This window comes from Hyla sarda, chromosome 5, assembly GCF_029499605.1.
Source record: "Hyla sarda isolate aHylSar1 chromosome 5, aHylSar1.hap1, whole genome shotgun sequence".
Classification (NCBI taxonomy): domain Eukaryota; kingdom Metazoa; phylum Chordata; class Amphibia; order Anura; family Hylidae; genus Hyla; species Hyla sarda.
Genome location: NC_079193.1, coordinates 173,723,927 through 173,739,272, shown reverse-complemented (window position 1 = coordinate 173,739,272; position 15,346 = coordinate 173,723,927). Strand labels below are relative to the sequence as shown.

General features: G+C 42.3%; 1 protein-coding gene across 2 annotated transcripts in view; it reads right to left on the bottom strand.

Moving 5' to 3' along the window:
- MOCOS (molybdenum cofactor sulfurase) overlaps positions 1-15,346 on the bottom strand; it is a 400,707-nt gene that overhangs the window by 245,754 nt on the left and 139,607 nt on the right. For both annotated transcript variants that reach the window (XM_056520778.1, XM_056520779.1), the window contains exon 4: positions 12,036-12,671. In XM_056520778.1, the coding sequence (XP_056376753.1) occupies positions 12,036-12,671 (636 nt within the window). The remainder of the gene's footprint in view (positions 1-12,035; positions 12,672-15,346) is intronic.

Below are 15,346 nucleotides of genomic sequence, written 5' to 3'. Positions count from 1 at the left end.
ACAAAATTTCAAACTCGCTATTTTTCATGGACCAGTTCAGGTTTGAAGTGGATTTGAAGGGTCTTCATATTAGAAATACCCCATAAATGACTCCATTACAAAAACTGCACCCTCCAAAGTATTCAAAATGACATTCAGTAAGTGTTTTAACCCTTTAGGTGTTTCACAGGAAAAGCAGCAAAGTGAAGGAGAAAATTCAAAATCTTCATTTTTACACTTGCATGTTCTTGTAGACCCAATTTTTGAATTTTTACAAGGGGTAAAAGGATAAAATTTATACTTGAATTTGTAGCCCAATTTCTCTCGAGTAAGCACATACCTCATATGTCTATGTAAATTGTTCGGCGGCCGCAGTAGAGGGCTCAGAAGCGAAGGAGCGACAAGGGGATTTTGGAGAGTACGTTTTTCTGAAATGGTTTTTGGGGGGCATGTTGCATTTAGGAAGCCCCTATGGTGCCAAAACAGCAAAAAAATACACATGGCATACCATTTTGGAAACTAGACCCCTTGGGGAACGTAACAAGGAATTAAGTGAGCCTTAATACCCCACAGGTGTTTCATGACTTTTGCATATGTAAAAAAAATAATAATAATTTTTCACTAAAATGTGTGTTTCCCCCCAAATTTCACATTTTTGCAAGGGTTAATAGCAGAAAATACCCCCCAAAATTTGTAACCCCATCTCTTCTGAGTATGGAGGTACCCCATAAGTTGACCTTTAGTGCACTACGAGCGAACTACAATGCTCAGAAGAGAAGGAGTCATATTTGGCTTTTTGAGAGCAAATTTTGCTTGGGGGGCATGTCGCATTTAGGAAGCCCCTATGGTGCCAGGACAGCAAAAAAAAAACACATGGCATACCATTTTGGAAACTAGACCCCTTGAGGAACGTAACAAGGTATAAAGTGAACCTTAATACCCCACAGGGTTTTCACGACTTTTGCATATGTAAAAAAAAAATGTTTTTTTTTACCAAAAATGCTTGGTTTAGCAAAAATTTTACATTTTTAAAAAAGATAATAGCAAAAAATACCCCCCCAAAATTTGAAGCCCAATTTCTCCCGATTCAGAAAACACCCAATATGGGGATGAAAAGTGCTCTGCTGGCGCACTACAGGTCTCAGAAGAGAAGGAGTCACATTTGGCTTTTTGGAAGCAAATTTTGCTCTGGGGGCATGCCGCATTTAGGAAGCCCCTATGGTGCCAGGACAGAAAAAAAAAACACATAGCATACCATTTTGGAAACTAGACCCCTTGGGGACCGTAACAAGGGGTAAAGTGAACCTTAATACCCCACAGGTGTTTTACGACTTTTGCATATGTAAAAAAAAAAATATTTTTTTTACACTAAAATGCTTGTTTTCCCCCAAATTTTACATTTTTACAAGGGATACTAGCAGAAAATACCCCCCAAAATTTGTAACCCCATCTCTTCTGAGTATGGAAATACCCCATAAGTGGACGTGAAGTGCACTGGGGACGAACTACAATGCTCAGAAGAGAAGGAGCATCATTGAGCTTTTGGAGAGAGAATTTGGCCATGTGCATTTCCAAAGCCCCCCCGTTGTGCCAGAACAGTGGACCCCCCCACATGTGACCCCATTTTTAAAAATACACCCCTCACGGAAGGTAATAATGGGTGCAGGGAGAATTTACACCCCACTGGCATTTGACGGATCTTTGGAACAGTGGGCTGTGCAAATTAAAAAATTTATTTTTCATTTTCACAGACCCCTGTTTCAAAGATCTGTCAGACACCTGTGGGGTGTAAATGCTCACTGTACACCTTATTACATTCCGTGAGGGGTGTAGTTTCCAAAATGGGGTCACATGTGGGTATTTATTGTTTTGCACTTATGTCAGAACCGCTGTAAAATCAGCCACCCCTGTGCAAATCACCAATTTAGACCTCAAATTTACATGGTGCACTCTCCCTTCTGAGCCTTGTTATGCGTCCCCAGAACACTTTGCGCCCACATATGGGGTATCTCCGTACTCAGGAGAAATTGCATTACAAATTTTGGAGGCTTTTTTTCTTTTACCGCTTGTGAAATTTTAAAGTATGGGGCAACACCAGTATGTTAGTGTACAAAAATGTTTTTTTTTACACTAACATGCTGGTGTAGACCCCAACTTTACCTTTTCATAAGGAGTAAAAGGAGAAAAAGCCCCCCAAAATTTGTTAGGCAATTTCTCCCGAGTACGGCGATACCCCATATGTGACCCTATTCTGTTGCCTTGAAGTACGACAGGGCTCCAAAGTGAGAGCGCCATGCGCATTTGAGGCCTAAATTAGGGATTTGCATAGGGGTGGACATAGGGGTATTCTACACCAGTGATTCCCAAACAGGGTGCCTCCAGCTGTTGCTAAACTCCCAGCATGCTTGGACAGTCAATGGCTGTCCGGAAATGCTGGGAGTTTTTGTTTTGAAACAGCTGGAGGCTCCGTTTTGGAAACACTGCTGTAGGATACGTTTTTCATTTTTATTGGGGGGGGGGAAGGGGGGTGGTGGTGGGGGGGGGGCAGTGTACGTGTGTATATGTAGTGTTTTACTCTTTATTTTATGTTAGTGTAGTGTTTTTAGGTTACATTCACACTGACGGCGGATTACACTGAGTCTCCCGCTAGGAGTTTGAGCTGCGGCTGCAGCTCAAACTTGAAGCGGGGAACTCACTGTAATCCGCCGCCAGTGTGAATGTAACCTGTACATTCACATGGGGGGGGGGGGGGCAAAACTACAACTCCCAGCTTGCACTGACAGTAGGTGCATGCTGGGAGTTGTAGTTTTGCAACAGCTGGAGGCACACTGGTTGGAAAATACTGAGTTAGGTAATAGAACCTATTACCTATCTCGGTATTTCCCAACCAGTGTGCCTCCAGCTGTTGCAGAACTACAACTCTCAGCATGTACTGATTGCCAAAGGGAATGCTGGGAGATGTAGTTATGCAACAGCTGGAGGCACGCAAGTACAACTCCCAGCATGCCGAGACAGCCATTTGCTGTTCCTGAATGCTGGGAGTTGTAGTTTTGCAAGATTTAGAGGGGTTCAGGCTAGAGATCACTGACAGTGGTCCCTAAACTGTGGCCCTCCAGATGTTGCAAAACTACAAATCTCAGCATGCTAAGACAGCAAACTGCTGTCTGGGCATGCTGGGAGTTGTAGTTTTGTAACATCTGGAGGGCTACCGTTTAGAGACCACTGTCAGTGATCTCTAGCCTGAACCCCTCTAAATCTTGCAAAACTACAACTCCCAGCATGCCAAACACCGCAAACAGCTGTCAAGGAATGCTGGGAGTTGTAGTTTTGCAACATCTGGAGGGCCACAGTTTAGAAACCACTCTCTAAACTGTCGCCCTGCAGATGTTGCTAGGCAACAGACTCCCGGACACGCGGCGCCATACTCACCTCCACCGCCGCCATGATCACAGCCGCCGCCGGGTAAGTGACCGCCGCTGCCGCCGCCGCTATTACACGGTTCCCCCCCGCTGTGCCCGGACACCGATGGGTGGGCATAGCGGGGGGGGGGACCGAACTTTAACCCCCCCCGCCCCCAGTCTGCTATTGGTCGGCCGCTCGGCCGATCAATGGCAGGGATAGGAGGGCTGGCAACCCTGCCACCTCACTCCTATCTCTTCAAGGGGGATCGAGGGTGTCTTGGACACCCCCGATCCCCCTCATTTTATTGCGGCGCCGCCGTTGATGGGCAGGGGGAGAGCGCTCCCCCTGCAAACACCGTAGATGCCGTGATCAGAACTGATCACGGCATCTATGGGGTTAATGCTGCCGGGACCGGCGCGATCGCGGCCCCGGCAGCTGCGGTGGGACTCCGGCTGTGATTGACAGCTGAGTCCCACCCACGATCTCCTGCGCTGCCCGCGGCAGAGCAGGAGATCGCTTGGACGTATGCATTTGCGCGAACGTGTAGCTCGCCTGGACGTATGCATACGTCCAATAGCGGGAAGGGGTTAATTAATTTATTCAGGGACTTTATTGGTACCCTTATATAACTGTATGCTAGTCACTGCTTTGTACACTGCTTGACAAATACTGGGTAAGTTGGTAGAAACGTAGCTTGCTGTGAGACACTTATTTTTTTACCATGAAATAAACACCACTTGTGTGCTGTGGGAAGATTCCTTTAGCTGTCTGAAGTGGAGGGTCCCATTCCAGGCTCCAGAACCTGCATGCACCAGCTACAACTATTCAAAGGAAAAGGAATGTGCTGTTTTTCTACACTATCTAGATAGATTGATAGAGGTCATCCAACTTTCTCTGACTCCTTAATAACAAAAGTTGGATGACACACATGGTTTACATATTTAGCTATGTAAAGTACAAGTAAATGCACTATAAAAATAAAAATGCAATTTCAGCTAATTTAGGAAGTTCTATTTCTTATTAGACATTTTATGTTTTTATACACTCACCATAGTGTATTAATTATACTGCAGGCGTGCTCCTCTCTGTAACATGTGCAGCATGAAAACAGAGAAAAGGGGGTTACAAAGCAACCTGCAGTGATTAGAGAAAGAGCAAAGCACACCCAGTGATGCAGAGTGTCACGCCCCATGGGTGTGGACCCACTGTGCCACAAGTGGCTGCTGGCCAAACTTGCAGAGTAGGCAGATGCAATAGAAGACGTCAGATGCAACAGAGCTGAATAAGGGGACTTTAGCAGGCAGGTGCTGTAGCAACAGCAGAGCAGGAAAGCTCAGGTGCAGCAAACTGGAACACAACAGACAGGGACCTTTGCTGTAGTAAACTACAATGTTGCTCAGGCACCCCAGGAAGGGAGGAGTGCTCTTTTATAAGTATTGCCTGGCAGGAATTGGTTGCAAATCCAGTAGCGAATGGACACTGCCCCTATAAGTCTCAGCCAGTGCTCGTGCGCAGCTCCTAGGGGACAGAGGAGAAACCGCAGCCATGGCTGAAGCAGGACATGGTACAGAGCAGGCCACTTGATGTAAGTAAGAAATAGGAAGTACAGTACACCGGTGGTCTTCAACCAGCGGTGTTACAGTACTCCCCTCCTCACGCCCCCTCTTCTCGCACCCCCTCTTCTTGGAGACAGCAGGAGAGAAGAATTTCTTTCTGCAGGGAAGGAGCATGGGTACTGTGCTCCAGGTTCCATAGTTTCTCTTCAGGCAGTAACGCCACAGGGGTCGGGACAGGTGTCTGGACAGCTGGTGCCAGTTTAGGATTCCGCTTCGCTTGAGTGGCCTCAGAATCAGGCTTAGCCCCAACAGGAACAGATTTTTCAGAGGATGCTGGACGATCCTCAGACTGGCATGAGATATGGCACTGAGGTCCCCAGTGGAGAATATTCCCTGTACGCCAATCTAGGACTGGAGAGTGATGTTGCAGCCAGGGCAGTCCCAGAAGTACAGGATCAGAAGAGTCTGGTAAGACATAGAAGCATAACTCCTCAGAATGTTGAGTGCCCACTTGTAGCCTCAGAGGGGTGGCAATGTAACAGATTGGCACAGGAAGAAGATGACTAACAACAAATGTCACTACAAATGGTTTCTTCAGATGCGTAGTAGGTAGCTGGTACAGATTCACCAGAGCTTGGCTTACAAAGTTTCCAGCAGGGCCGTAATCCAGGAATGCAGATTCAGGTATGTAGGTTTTTACTTTAAACAGGGTCACAGGAATACAGAGCTTGAGAGGGTCAAGTTTATTGCCAAGAGTCACTCTTCCAATAGACCCCAGGGACTGTGGTTTTTCACCTTTGGAGGGACAATTGCGCACAATGTGACCTTTTCTGCCACAGTAGAGACACATGTTCTCAGTCAGATGACACTGACTCTCCAGATTAGTGAGCTTCAGGCATTCAATCTGCATGGGTTCTTCAAAAGGAAAAAGTAGCATGAGTCTGAACAGGGCTCTGGAGGACAGGAGTGAGTTCAGAAGTCCACTTAGCTTGAGTGATCTGGGATAAAAGTTCCTGGAAACGCACATAAATGTATGTTGCCAAAGTGACTAGCGCGTCCAAGGAGACAGGGAGCCCAGCCAGCTCATTTTTAAATGGTCACAAAGGCCTTTCCAGAAGACAGCTTGCTGGGCTTCATCATTCCAGGACAGTTCTGCAGCCAGGGTACGGAACTGGATAGCCTATTGTCTCACAGACATGTTACCTTATTGCAGGCGGAGGAGAGCGGAAGCTTCTGATGATGAGCAATTTTTGTAAATTAACAGTCTCTGAACTGCATCGCTCCAATAGAGGGTTGGCCCAGGCAATGGCTTCTTCGTATAGCAGGGAGATGATGAAGGCAACTTTCAATGTTCAGATGGAAATTTGTTACCATGTAGCTCAAAATGGATCAGGCACTGGTTCAATAATCCTCTGCAGGACTTTGGATCCCCATCATAGCATGCAGGCAAAGGCAGCTGGATGCTGGAAACAGGAAGGTGTGAACATTGTGCATCAGGAACTGCAGGAGTTGCTGGGACCTGTGGTGCGGCTGGATTGGGTGCAGACAAAGCATCCAGGCGAGCAGAATTAGAGTTCATAAACTGCAACAGTTGCTCTAGGTGATCACTTTGAAGTTGCAGCTGCTGATACAGTCCTTGCAGCGCAGACTGGGGCTTGCCAGCGGGATCCATGGCCTGAGCAAACTTTCACATCCCACGGGTGTGGACCCACTGTGCCACAAGAGGCTGCTGGCTAACTTGCAGAATGGGGCAAACAGATGCAATAGAAGGCATGAGATGCAGCAGAGCTGAATTAGGTGACTTTAGCAGGCAGGTGCTGTTACAACAGCAGAGCAAGAAAGATCAGTTGCAGCATATACTGGAACACAACAGACAGCAGACATCGACCTTCGCTGTAGTATACTACAATGTTGCTCAGGCACCATAGGAAGGGAGGAGTGCTCTTTTATAAGTGGTGCCTCGCAAGAATTGGCTGGGAATCCAGTAGGGAGTGCACACTACCCCTATAAGTCTCAGCCAGTGCTCGCGCACAGCCTCTAGAGGACAGAGGAGAAACCACAGCCATGGCAGAAGCAGGACATAGTACAGGGCAGACCGTCTGATGTAAGTAAGAAATAGTACACACAGTATGCTGGTGGTTTTCAACCAACGGTGTTACACAGAGCAGATCAGGCAGGAGAAAGTTGAGTCATGCATAGTGAGGGCAAGGGTACAGGCCCCCTCCAGAGCAGGAAGCAGGTATTTTTGAGAGAAATATAGATGATAGACACAAAGTTTATATGTACATAATGAGGATTAGGTACTAAAATGTAATCCTTTTTTGTGAGAAATGAAAGTGTTTGTTAATAAAGGGTTACAAAAATGAAATAAAAAGTTATCAAAAGTCAAATGTATCATGGTACTAATAAAAACTTAAGCTTGTCCCACTAAAAATAAGCCCAATACATAGCTCCAAATATGAAACAAATAACAATGTTGGGTTGGGTACTTATTGGGTTTTGAGCAAAAGTAGTAAAACTTAAAAGAAAATTCTCTAAATTTGGTGTTGTCATCACTGTACTGATCCCCATAACAGAGTTATCATATTTCTATACCAGTTCTGCATCTGCACTTATGCTGATTACTTAGTATGCTATGCCCTGATATATAAATGTCAGTGCACCAGAGGCTTGTTTCCATAGAGAATTAATAATAAAAATATTTAGTGTATAACAAAGGGTAGCTCAGTAAGACACAAAGGGCATTTTATACATTTTATAAAGCTGTTTTTATTGAGTGGTTACAGAAAACACAGTAAGAAAGTGATAAGTTATAAGATTATACTCTACAGAGACTTGAGTGTTTTTTTTTAAGTATTGAAACGGATCAACAGCTTAGCTTCTCTTTGAAGTACTAGAGCTGTCTATTACACACTGAAGCAGATAAAGCGGATTCTTCTTTTTAAACAAAGTAGACAAGGAAAAAATAGAACACACCACTCTGTGCTTATTTTGTTTTCATATTGCTGTGTATGCCACACACTTCTATGACATGGCATAGACTTTCAGTGCACAGAAATTTTTTTTGCCTAAAAGCGGTGGGTTATCAAGGATTAGAAAAAAATAGAGGTTATGGGTGTTATTGCACTTTCGTTGGTTCAAGTCAGCACGTTTCTCCAATAATCTCCAAGACAGACAGTTTTATCTCTCTTAATAATAATAATAATATTATTATTATTTTGTATTAAATATAAACTTTTGGAGGAATTTCTGGAATACCAGCATTTCGCATGCCAGTCTTTGGTGAATATAAAATAAGCAAGATGCTCCAAATTTATTAAGAGATACAGGCCTCCTAATAATCTACTGTACACCAATCCATTCCCTGCATTAGGTCAAATTATGTCTCTTAGAAGGTGAGGAGGTAAAAACAAAAATGGAAAAGTGAAACTGGCTAAAATGGTCTGTGTCCTTAAGAGGTTAAACAGTTGATATGAGTATTTTATGGGGTCAAAGAGTATTTTGAACACTGAACATGAAGAGTGTTTTGAAACATACATTTTAGTATTGTCTAAATCACCACTACAGCCTCCTATCTACATAACACCTACATTATAACTTGCTTTAGCTTTCAGATAATTGTTGAGAAACAATCTTTAACTTTTGACGTGCAAGAAGTCTGTTTGACCCAATTATTTCAAACAAACTTAGTCAAGAACCCTCGTAGTCATTGCTCCAGTACCATACGGTCCATTGAGACAGACAATGCAGCTGCTATGGAGGCCATAGGGCAGGGTTGCCTGGACTAGGCTAATGGTGACACCCCCTGTCCCACTAGAAGTTACTATTGGACCTGCACTTCCCCCTTGACTTATGCTGATGCATGAGGTGTTCGGTGCTAATGCAGCTTATTGGCCAGCGAAGTCCACTTTGCAAGGCCAATGATGGAGGGGGGGGGGGGGGAGGCCTTGGCTGTTGCCTGGGGTTCCCATCCCTATTGTGGTCCCCAGCAGTTGCCATGATGATTGTGGGTTGGGGGCAGGAGTGTAGTGTAAGCAGCCTGCAGCATCTGAGTAAACCTCTCTACATGTAACTGCTGGTTGAGGTTCACTTCATATGGCAGTTGCAGTGTTAGCTGCTAGTGTTCTATACATTTTTTATGTTGTAATTATAATTATAATTAATAACATTATTTTTCTCTATTTATTATCATTATTTGTTTTACTTTCATTCTCATTTAGTTTTATTTAAATTATTTTCACCAACATATTTCAACATTCCATTGTTACGCCGAGCGCTCCGGGTCCCCGCTCCTCCCCGGAGCGCTCACAGCGTTCTCCTATTCGCAGCACCCCGGTCAGACCTGCCGACCGGGTGCGCTGCGATAATGTTCCCAGCCGGGGTGCGGTTCGCGATGCGGGACGCGCCCGCTCGCGATGCGCATCCCGACTCGCTTACCAGACCCGTTCCCCGTCTGTGCTGTCCCGGCGTGCGTGGCCCCGCTTCTTAGGGCGCGCGCGCGCCGGGTCTTTGCGATTTAAAGGGCCGGTGCGCCACTAATTGGCACATGTGGTTTTAATCAGTACCTTCACCTGTGCACTTCCCTACTTATACCTCACTTCCCCTGCACTCCCTTGCCGGATCTTGTTGCCATTGTGCCAGTGAAAGCGTTTCCTTGTTTGTTCCTAGCCTGTGTTCCAGACCTCCTGCCGTTGCCCCTGACTACGATCCTTGCTGCCTGCCCTGACCTTCTGCTACGTCCGACCTTGCTCTTGTCTACTCCCTTGTACCGCGCTTATCTCAGCAGTCAGAGAGGTTGAGCCGTTGCCGGTGGATACGACCTGGTTGTTACCGCCGCTGCAAGACCATCCCGCTTTGCGGCGGGCTCTGGTGAATACCAGTAGCAACTTAGAACCTGTCCACTGACACGGTCCACGCCAATCCCTCTCTGGCATAGAGGATCCCCCTCCAGCCAGCCGAATCGTGACATCCATGCTTATTTATATGTATGTTATTTTTCATATTTTATTAGCTTTTTTTTAATTTATATATATATATATATATATATATATATATATATGTCAGCCTTAGTCTCTCTTAAGTCTAGGATGTTACTATATAAATAAAAATTATTAATTAACTTTTTTAGGCACTTTAAATAATCCAGTCTAGTTTTTTGTTCTATATTCTTTTCAATCACAATCCAGTCTCAACTGTGCCTGGTTTTAGCAAAAAAAAAAAATCTCATTCAAACACACTGTAAACACAGACAGCAACTGATAAAGAGGCCAAGATAGCCTTAAAATGCGCTTAGCAAGATATCTTACATGGAGTCACAAACAAACTAACAATAATACCCCTGAGATTCCCCAGCACAGGATTCATAAGTACTCATGTACTGGAGTTCCCCTTTAAGGGAAAACAAATGTTCCACCCCTGTATTCATTCATTCATTCTAAACATAGTTTCCCAGTAAGGTTGGAAAATCTCTTCCTCAAATATACATGTATGTATATGTATGTATTCAGTGGCACAAACTCAACACAAAATATTGCGCACTGAATTTGCATATCTGTGGAAAAATTGCTATCTTTTGCACATTAAGTTCTGAAAGATAACATGTGGAGTAAAAAATACTCACAAAATGTGTAATTTACTTAGCTTGCCACATCCAGCAGTGGGCATCATCTCCGTCATGCTGGTTAGCCTTTCAGGCAGCACCAATGCCAGACAAATCAGGCTTGGCACTGATGCTCCCCTCTGTCTGAGGCTGCTAGATTTTAAAATGTAGCAGCGGCTCACAGTGGTCTGTGACTGGTCTTTTAAGCCTCACACACATTGTTTGAGGTATTGGTTGGCTATGCTTCCGATAGCTTGCTGGTTTCTTTCAATTTGGAACTACACGTACTCTCCTCAACCCTTTGATCTACTTCTGACCATCCCTCTGCATGCGACTTTGGATCTTGATATAATATCCTAGTACTGACCCTATTTTGCTTACCTTGAGCCTTCTGTTGTTTCAATTCCTTATCCTTGCACATAGATAGAAGGAGGCTGCTATCTAGGGCAGATTGTCTATGTAGGCAGGGACAGTTTATTAGGGATGCATGTCTTTAGATTATCCTGACAAAACCCTTCTACATATGCCTTGAGGGTATAGTTTATAAAATACAGTCACTTCTAGGGGAAGGGTTTCTATCACCTGGTACCTCAAAGGCACTGCACATGTAAGATGACCCCAAACAGCCATTCCAGCTAAATCTAAGCTCCAAAAGCCAAATGATGCTACTCTCCTTCGTAGCCCTGCCAAACAACATTTTACATCCAAAGGTACTGCTGAACGTAGAAGAAAATGTGTAATATAATGTGGAGCATGTTTATAACTTGTGAAAATGAACAATTTTGAGCTTAAACTATGTACTATTGAAAAAAGGGTTTATTTTTCATTTTTACTGCCCAACAATAAATACATTTGATGAAGCACTTGTAGGGTCAAAATACTCACTACAACTCTAGATGAATTACTTGATGTCACCAAAGATATATATAACCCTACATATATAGTAGGTAAGGGTATGTATTTGCACTTATAACACCAAAAAGAGAACCATACACAAATTAAACAGAAAAGTAATAGAATGTACAAAATAAACTTTATTAATCCAATTTAGTAATAAAAAATAGATATTAGAATTAAAACAAAAATGGATAGGCACTAGTGGACATACAAAGATATAGGACAATGGAAGGACCCAAATACATCAAAATATACAAGTATAAGGAGTAAATGCCACAGTAACTGGCCAAAAGTATACAATAAAGGGTGCCAAACCATACCTACACCTGAACCCCAACGATCGTTTCGCTATTATGCCGCTTCTTCAGGGGTTGACGTCCTACCATTGTCCTATATCTTTGTATGTCCACTAGTGCCTATCCATTTTTGTTTTAATTCTAATATCTATTTTTTATTACTAAATTGTATTAATGAATTACTTGATGTCTCAACTGAGCTGACTGAACGATAGAATGTTTAATACTTTTTTTACTCTTTAGTCATATGCTTTAGACCCAGATCCAACCATTTAGTAAATAACTCTACAGTAAACTAAGACTTACCTGTCACTTATTGAATCTTTAGGCACATAGAAATCTTCCTTTGAAAGATAGGCTGCTGCAGTTCCACCACCAAAGTAATTTTTCCTTAGAAGTCTAGCTATGCGATTAGAAACAATCAAAGCCCCCAAGCCAGTTGGGAATCCAAAAATTTTGTAAAATGAAATGGTTACTAAGTCCGGCTGGTATGCTGCCAAGTCTAATGGAGATGTACTGACAAAAGATGCTGCATCCAACAGAATGCTCCAATTGCCTGGGGCCCTAATGGGCAACATTTTTCCAGTCTTGATCTTTTTTATCCATGAGAGAGGATACTTGGTGCCTGAATGATTACTTAGCGCTGGATAGCAGAAAAGATGGTAGGTGCTGTCATTCTGTGGTTCAAATGTCTGTTTTTCTGACTTTAAAAGGTCATCGGGTACAACTGGAACAGATGAGACATTTAGCATTTTCATCAGCCCTCTAATTCCAACCACAGAGGTGTGATTATCAGTCAGATAACAGAAGTAGCTGCCTTCATTGCTCGAACTTCTGGGAGTCCATGGAAAATTTTCTGCCACTAGTTTAAGAGCTGCCGTAGATCCTGATGTAAAGATAACGGTGTAGTCTTCTGAAGATGTATTGAAGTGTTGCAATATTCTAAAGAAAAAGAACAGAAAGTTTAAAATATATATATTTTGACTTTTATATGTTTAGCATTTATAATATTGGGTGTAAATATTAATTTTAAATATATCTATTTAATGAGTATAATGTATTATTGATCTTAAGTATAATGATCTAAAGGGGTACTCTGGCCCTAAGACATCTTATCCCCTATCCAAAGGATAGGGAATAAGATGTCTGATCGTGGGGGTCCCCAGCGGGGGACCCCATGATCTCTCATGCAGCACCCACCTGTGTGAGCTGCACGCACTGCTGGAGTCTCCAAGTTTGAAGCCTCACGACCACAGGGTCGGAGTATCGTGATGTCACGACTCCGCCCCCGTGTGGCAACACGCTCTGCCCCCTCAATGCAAGTCTATGGGAGGGGGCGTGGCAGTTGTAAAAATGGAAAATGTAGGGAAAATCACAAATCACAAACTTAGTAAAGTAAATTGCATGGAAAAATGCCTATTGAGAAAAAAAAAAACACAAAGAAAATTACAGTCCGATCTTAGCAAATTAAGCCAATTGTGTACTAAGTTTATGTTTAGTTTGGTCCAAAACATCCTATTTGGTAACACCTGTAAAATAAATTTACATTTTTTATAATGGGCCCCATCAAAGTTAATTGTATATTGAATGGAAAAGGTAATTTTTCTGCCCACAGTACCCCATTTATCATGAACCAAAACTTAACTGGCAATATAAGAATAACATGAATTTTGGTGCTTTTTTTTGGTCTGTTTAGTTTATACAGTTTAAGTCGCAAGGGCTAGGGCTAGGGAATTTGCAGCAAGCATGAAAGGTACATTCACAAAAAAAGTAAATTACACAAAAAGGTTAATGTGACAAATTATGTATAATGTACGGCTTAATGTACTAGTCAAAACACATTCAAATCCATCTTAAAATCCAAGGAAATCAGTAGAAAAATATTTATTTTGTTAGTAGTCTGAAAGGTAAGAATAATTATATACTTTCTTTCCCTACTTTTCACATACATAATAATAGGTACTATACGTTCACAAACACTGTAACAAGTTGTAGAAGCAAGCTTAATATGCAAGAGTATATTTAGCAGAGACAGATACATTTTGTGTAAAATATCTGTGCAAATGTTTATACTTCAGTACACTTTTCTCTACACTGATTCTTATAGATTGTTTTCTATACAAAAATAAGCTCTAATGAAATAAACACAATGGCCCTCATTTACTATTGCAAACCCGACATGTTTTGTCAGATTGTGCGCCAGATTCTGTCGCATTGCGCCAGAAATTCTGTCTGCACCAGATTTTGGGCCAGAATTAAAAAAAAACCCTACTAACTCTCCATTTTTCTATGAAAACCCAAAAAGGGGCGTGGTCGCATGGGCAAGGGGCGTGGTCTCTGAAAGGGGGCGTGTTCCCGACATTTTCACAAAAAAACAACATATTTACTAAGGTTTCCATAGAAAATGTGGTGGATTTGAGGAAAACCAGACACATCAGAGCAGGTGTAATAAAAGCAAAGTGGAAAATGTAGGGAAACCTTAGTAAATATCATGGAAAATAAATTGTAGGGAATTAAAACCCACAAAGAAAACTACACAACACTCTTAGTAAATGAGGGCCAATGCATTTAATCCCTTGCGGATGGAGGGTTTTCCAGTTTTTGCACTTTCGTTTTTTCCTCCTTACCTTTTAAAATTCATAACCCTTTAAATTTTAAAAAAATATGATGACTTATTTTTTGCTCCACCAATTCTACTTTGTAAATACATCAGTTTATTTATCCAAAAATCTACAGAGAAACAGAAAAAAAATCATTGTGCGACAAAACTGAAGAAAAATTTTGGGGGCTTCTGTTTCTACGCAGTAATTTTTTTTGGTAAAAATGACACATTATCTTTATTCTGTAGGTCCATACGGTTAAAATGATACCCTACTTATATAGGTTTGATCTTGTCATACTTCTGGAAAAAATCATAACTTCAAAAATGTATACGTTTAAAATTGTCATCTTCTGACCCCTATACATTTTTTTATTTTTCTGCGTATGGGGCGGTATGAGTGCTAATTTTTGGTGCCGTGTTTTGAAGTTTTTAGTGGTACTATTTATGTATTGATCGGACTTTTTGATCACTTTTTATTCATTTTTTCATGATATAAAAAGGGATCAAAAATACACTATTTTGGAATTTGGAATTTTTTTGTGCATATGCCATTGACCGTGCAGCTTAATTAACAATATATTTTTATAATTCGGACATGTCCGCATGCGGCGATACCACATATGTTTATTTTTATTTACACAGTTTTTTTTTTTTTTTTTTATTGGGAAAAGGGGGGCAATTCAAACTTTTATTGGGAAGGGGTTAAATGATCTTTATTAACTTTTTTCCACTTTTTTTTGCAATGTTATAGCTCCCATAGGGAGCTATAACACTGCACACACTGATCTTTTACATTGATCAATGGTTTCTCATAGGAAACCATTGATCAATGATTCTGCCGCTTAATTGCTCATGCCTGGATCTTACACACTGAGCAGTCATTCAGCGATCGGACAGCGTGGAGGAAGGTAGGGACCCTCCTGCTGTCTTTACAGCTGTTAGGGATGCCACGATTCCGAACAGCTCCCTGAGCTAACCGGCAGTGCTTTACTTTGAATGCCGCGTCAAAAGGGTT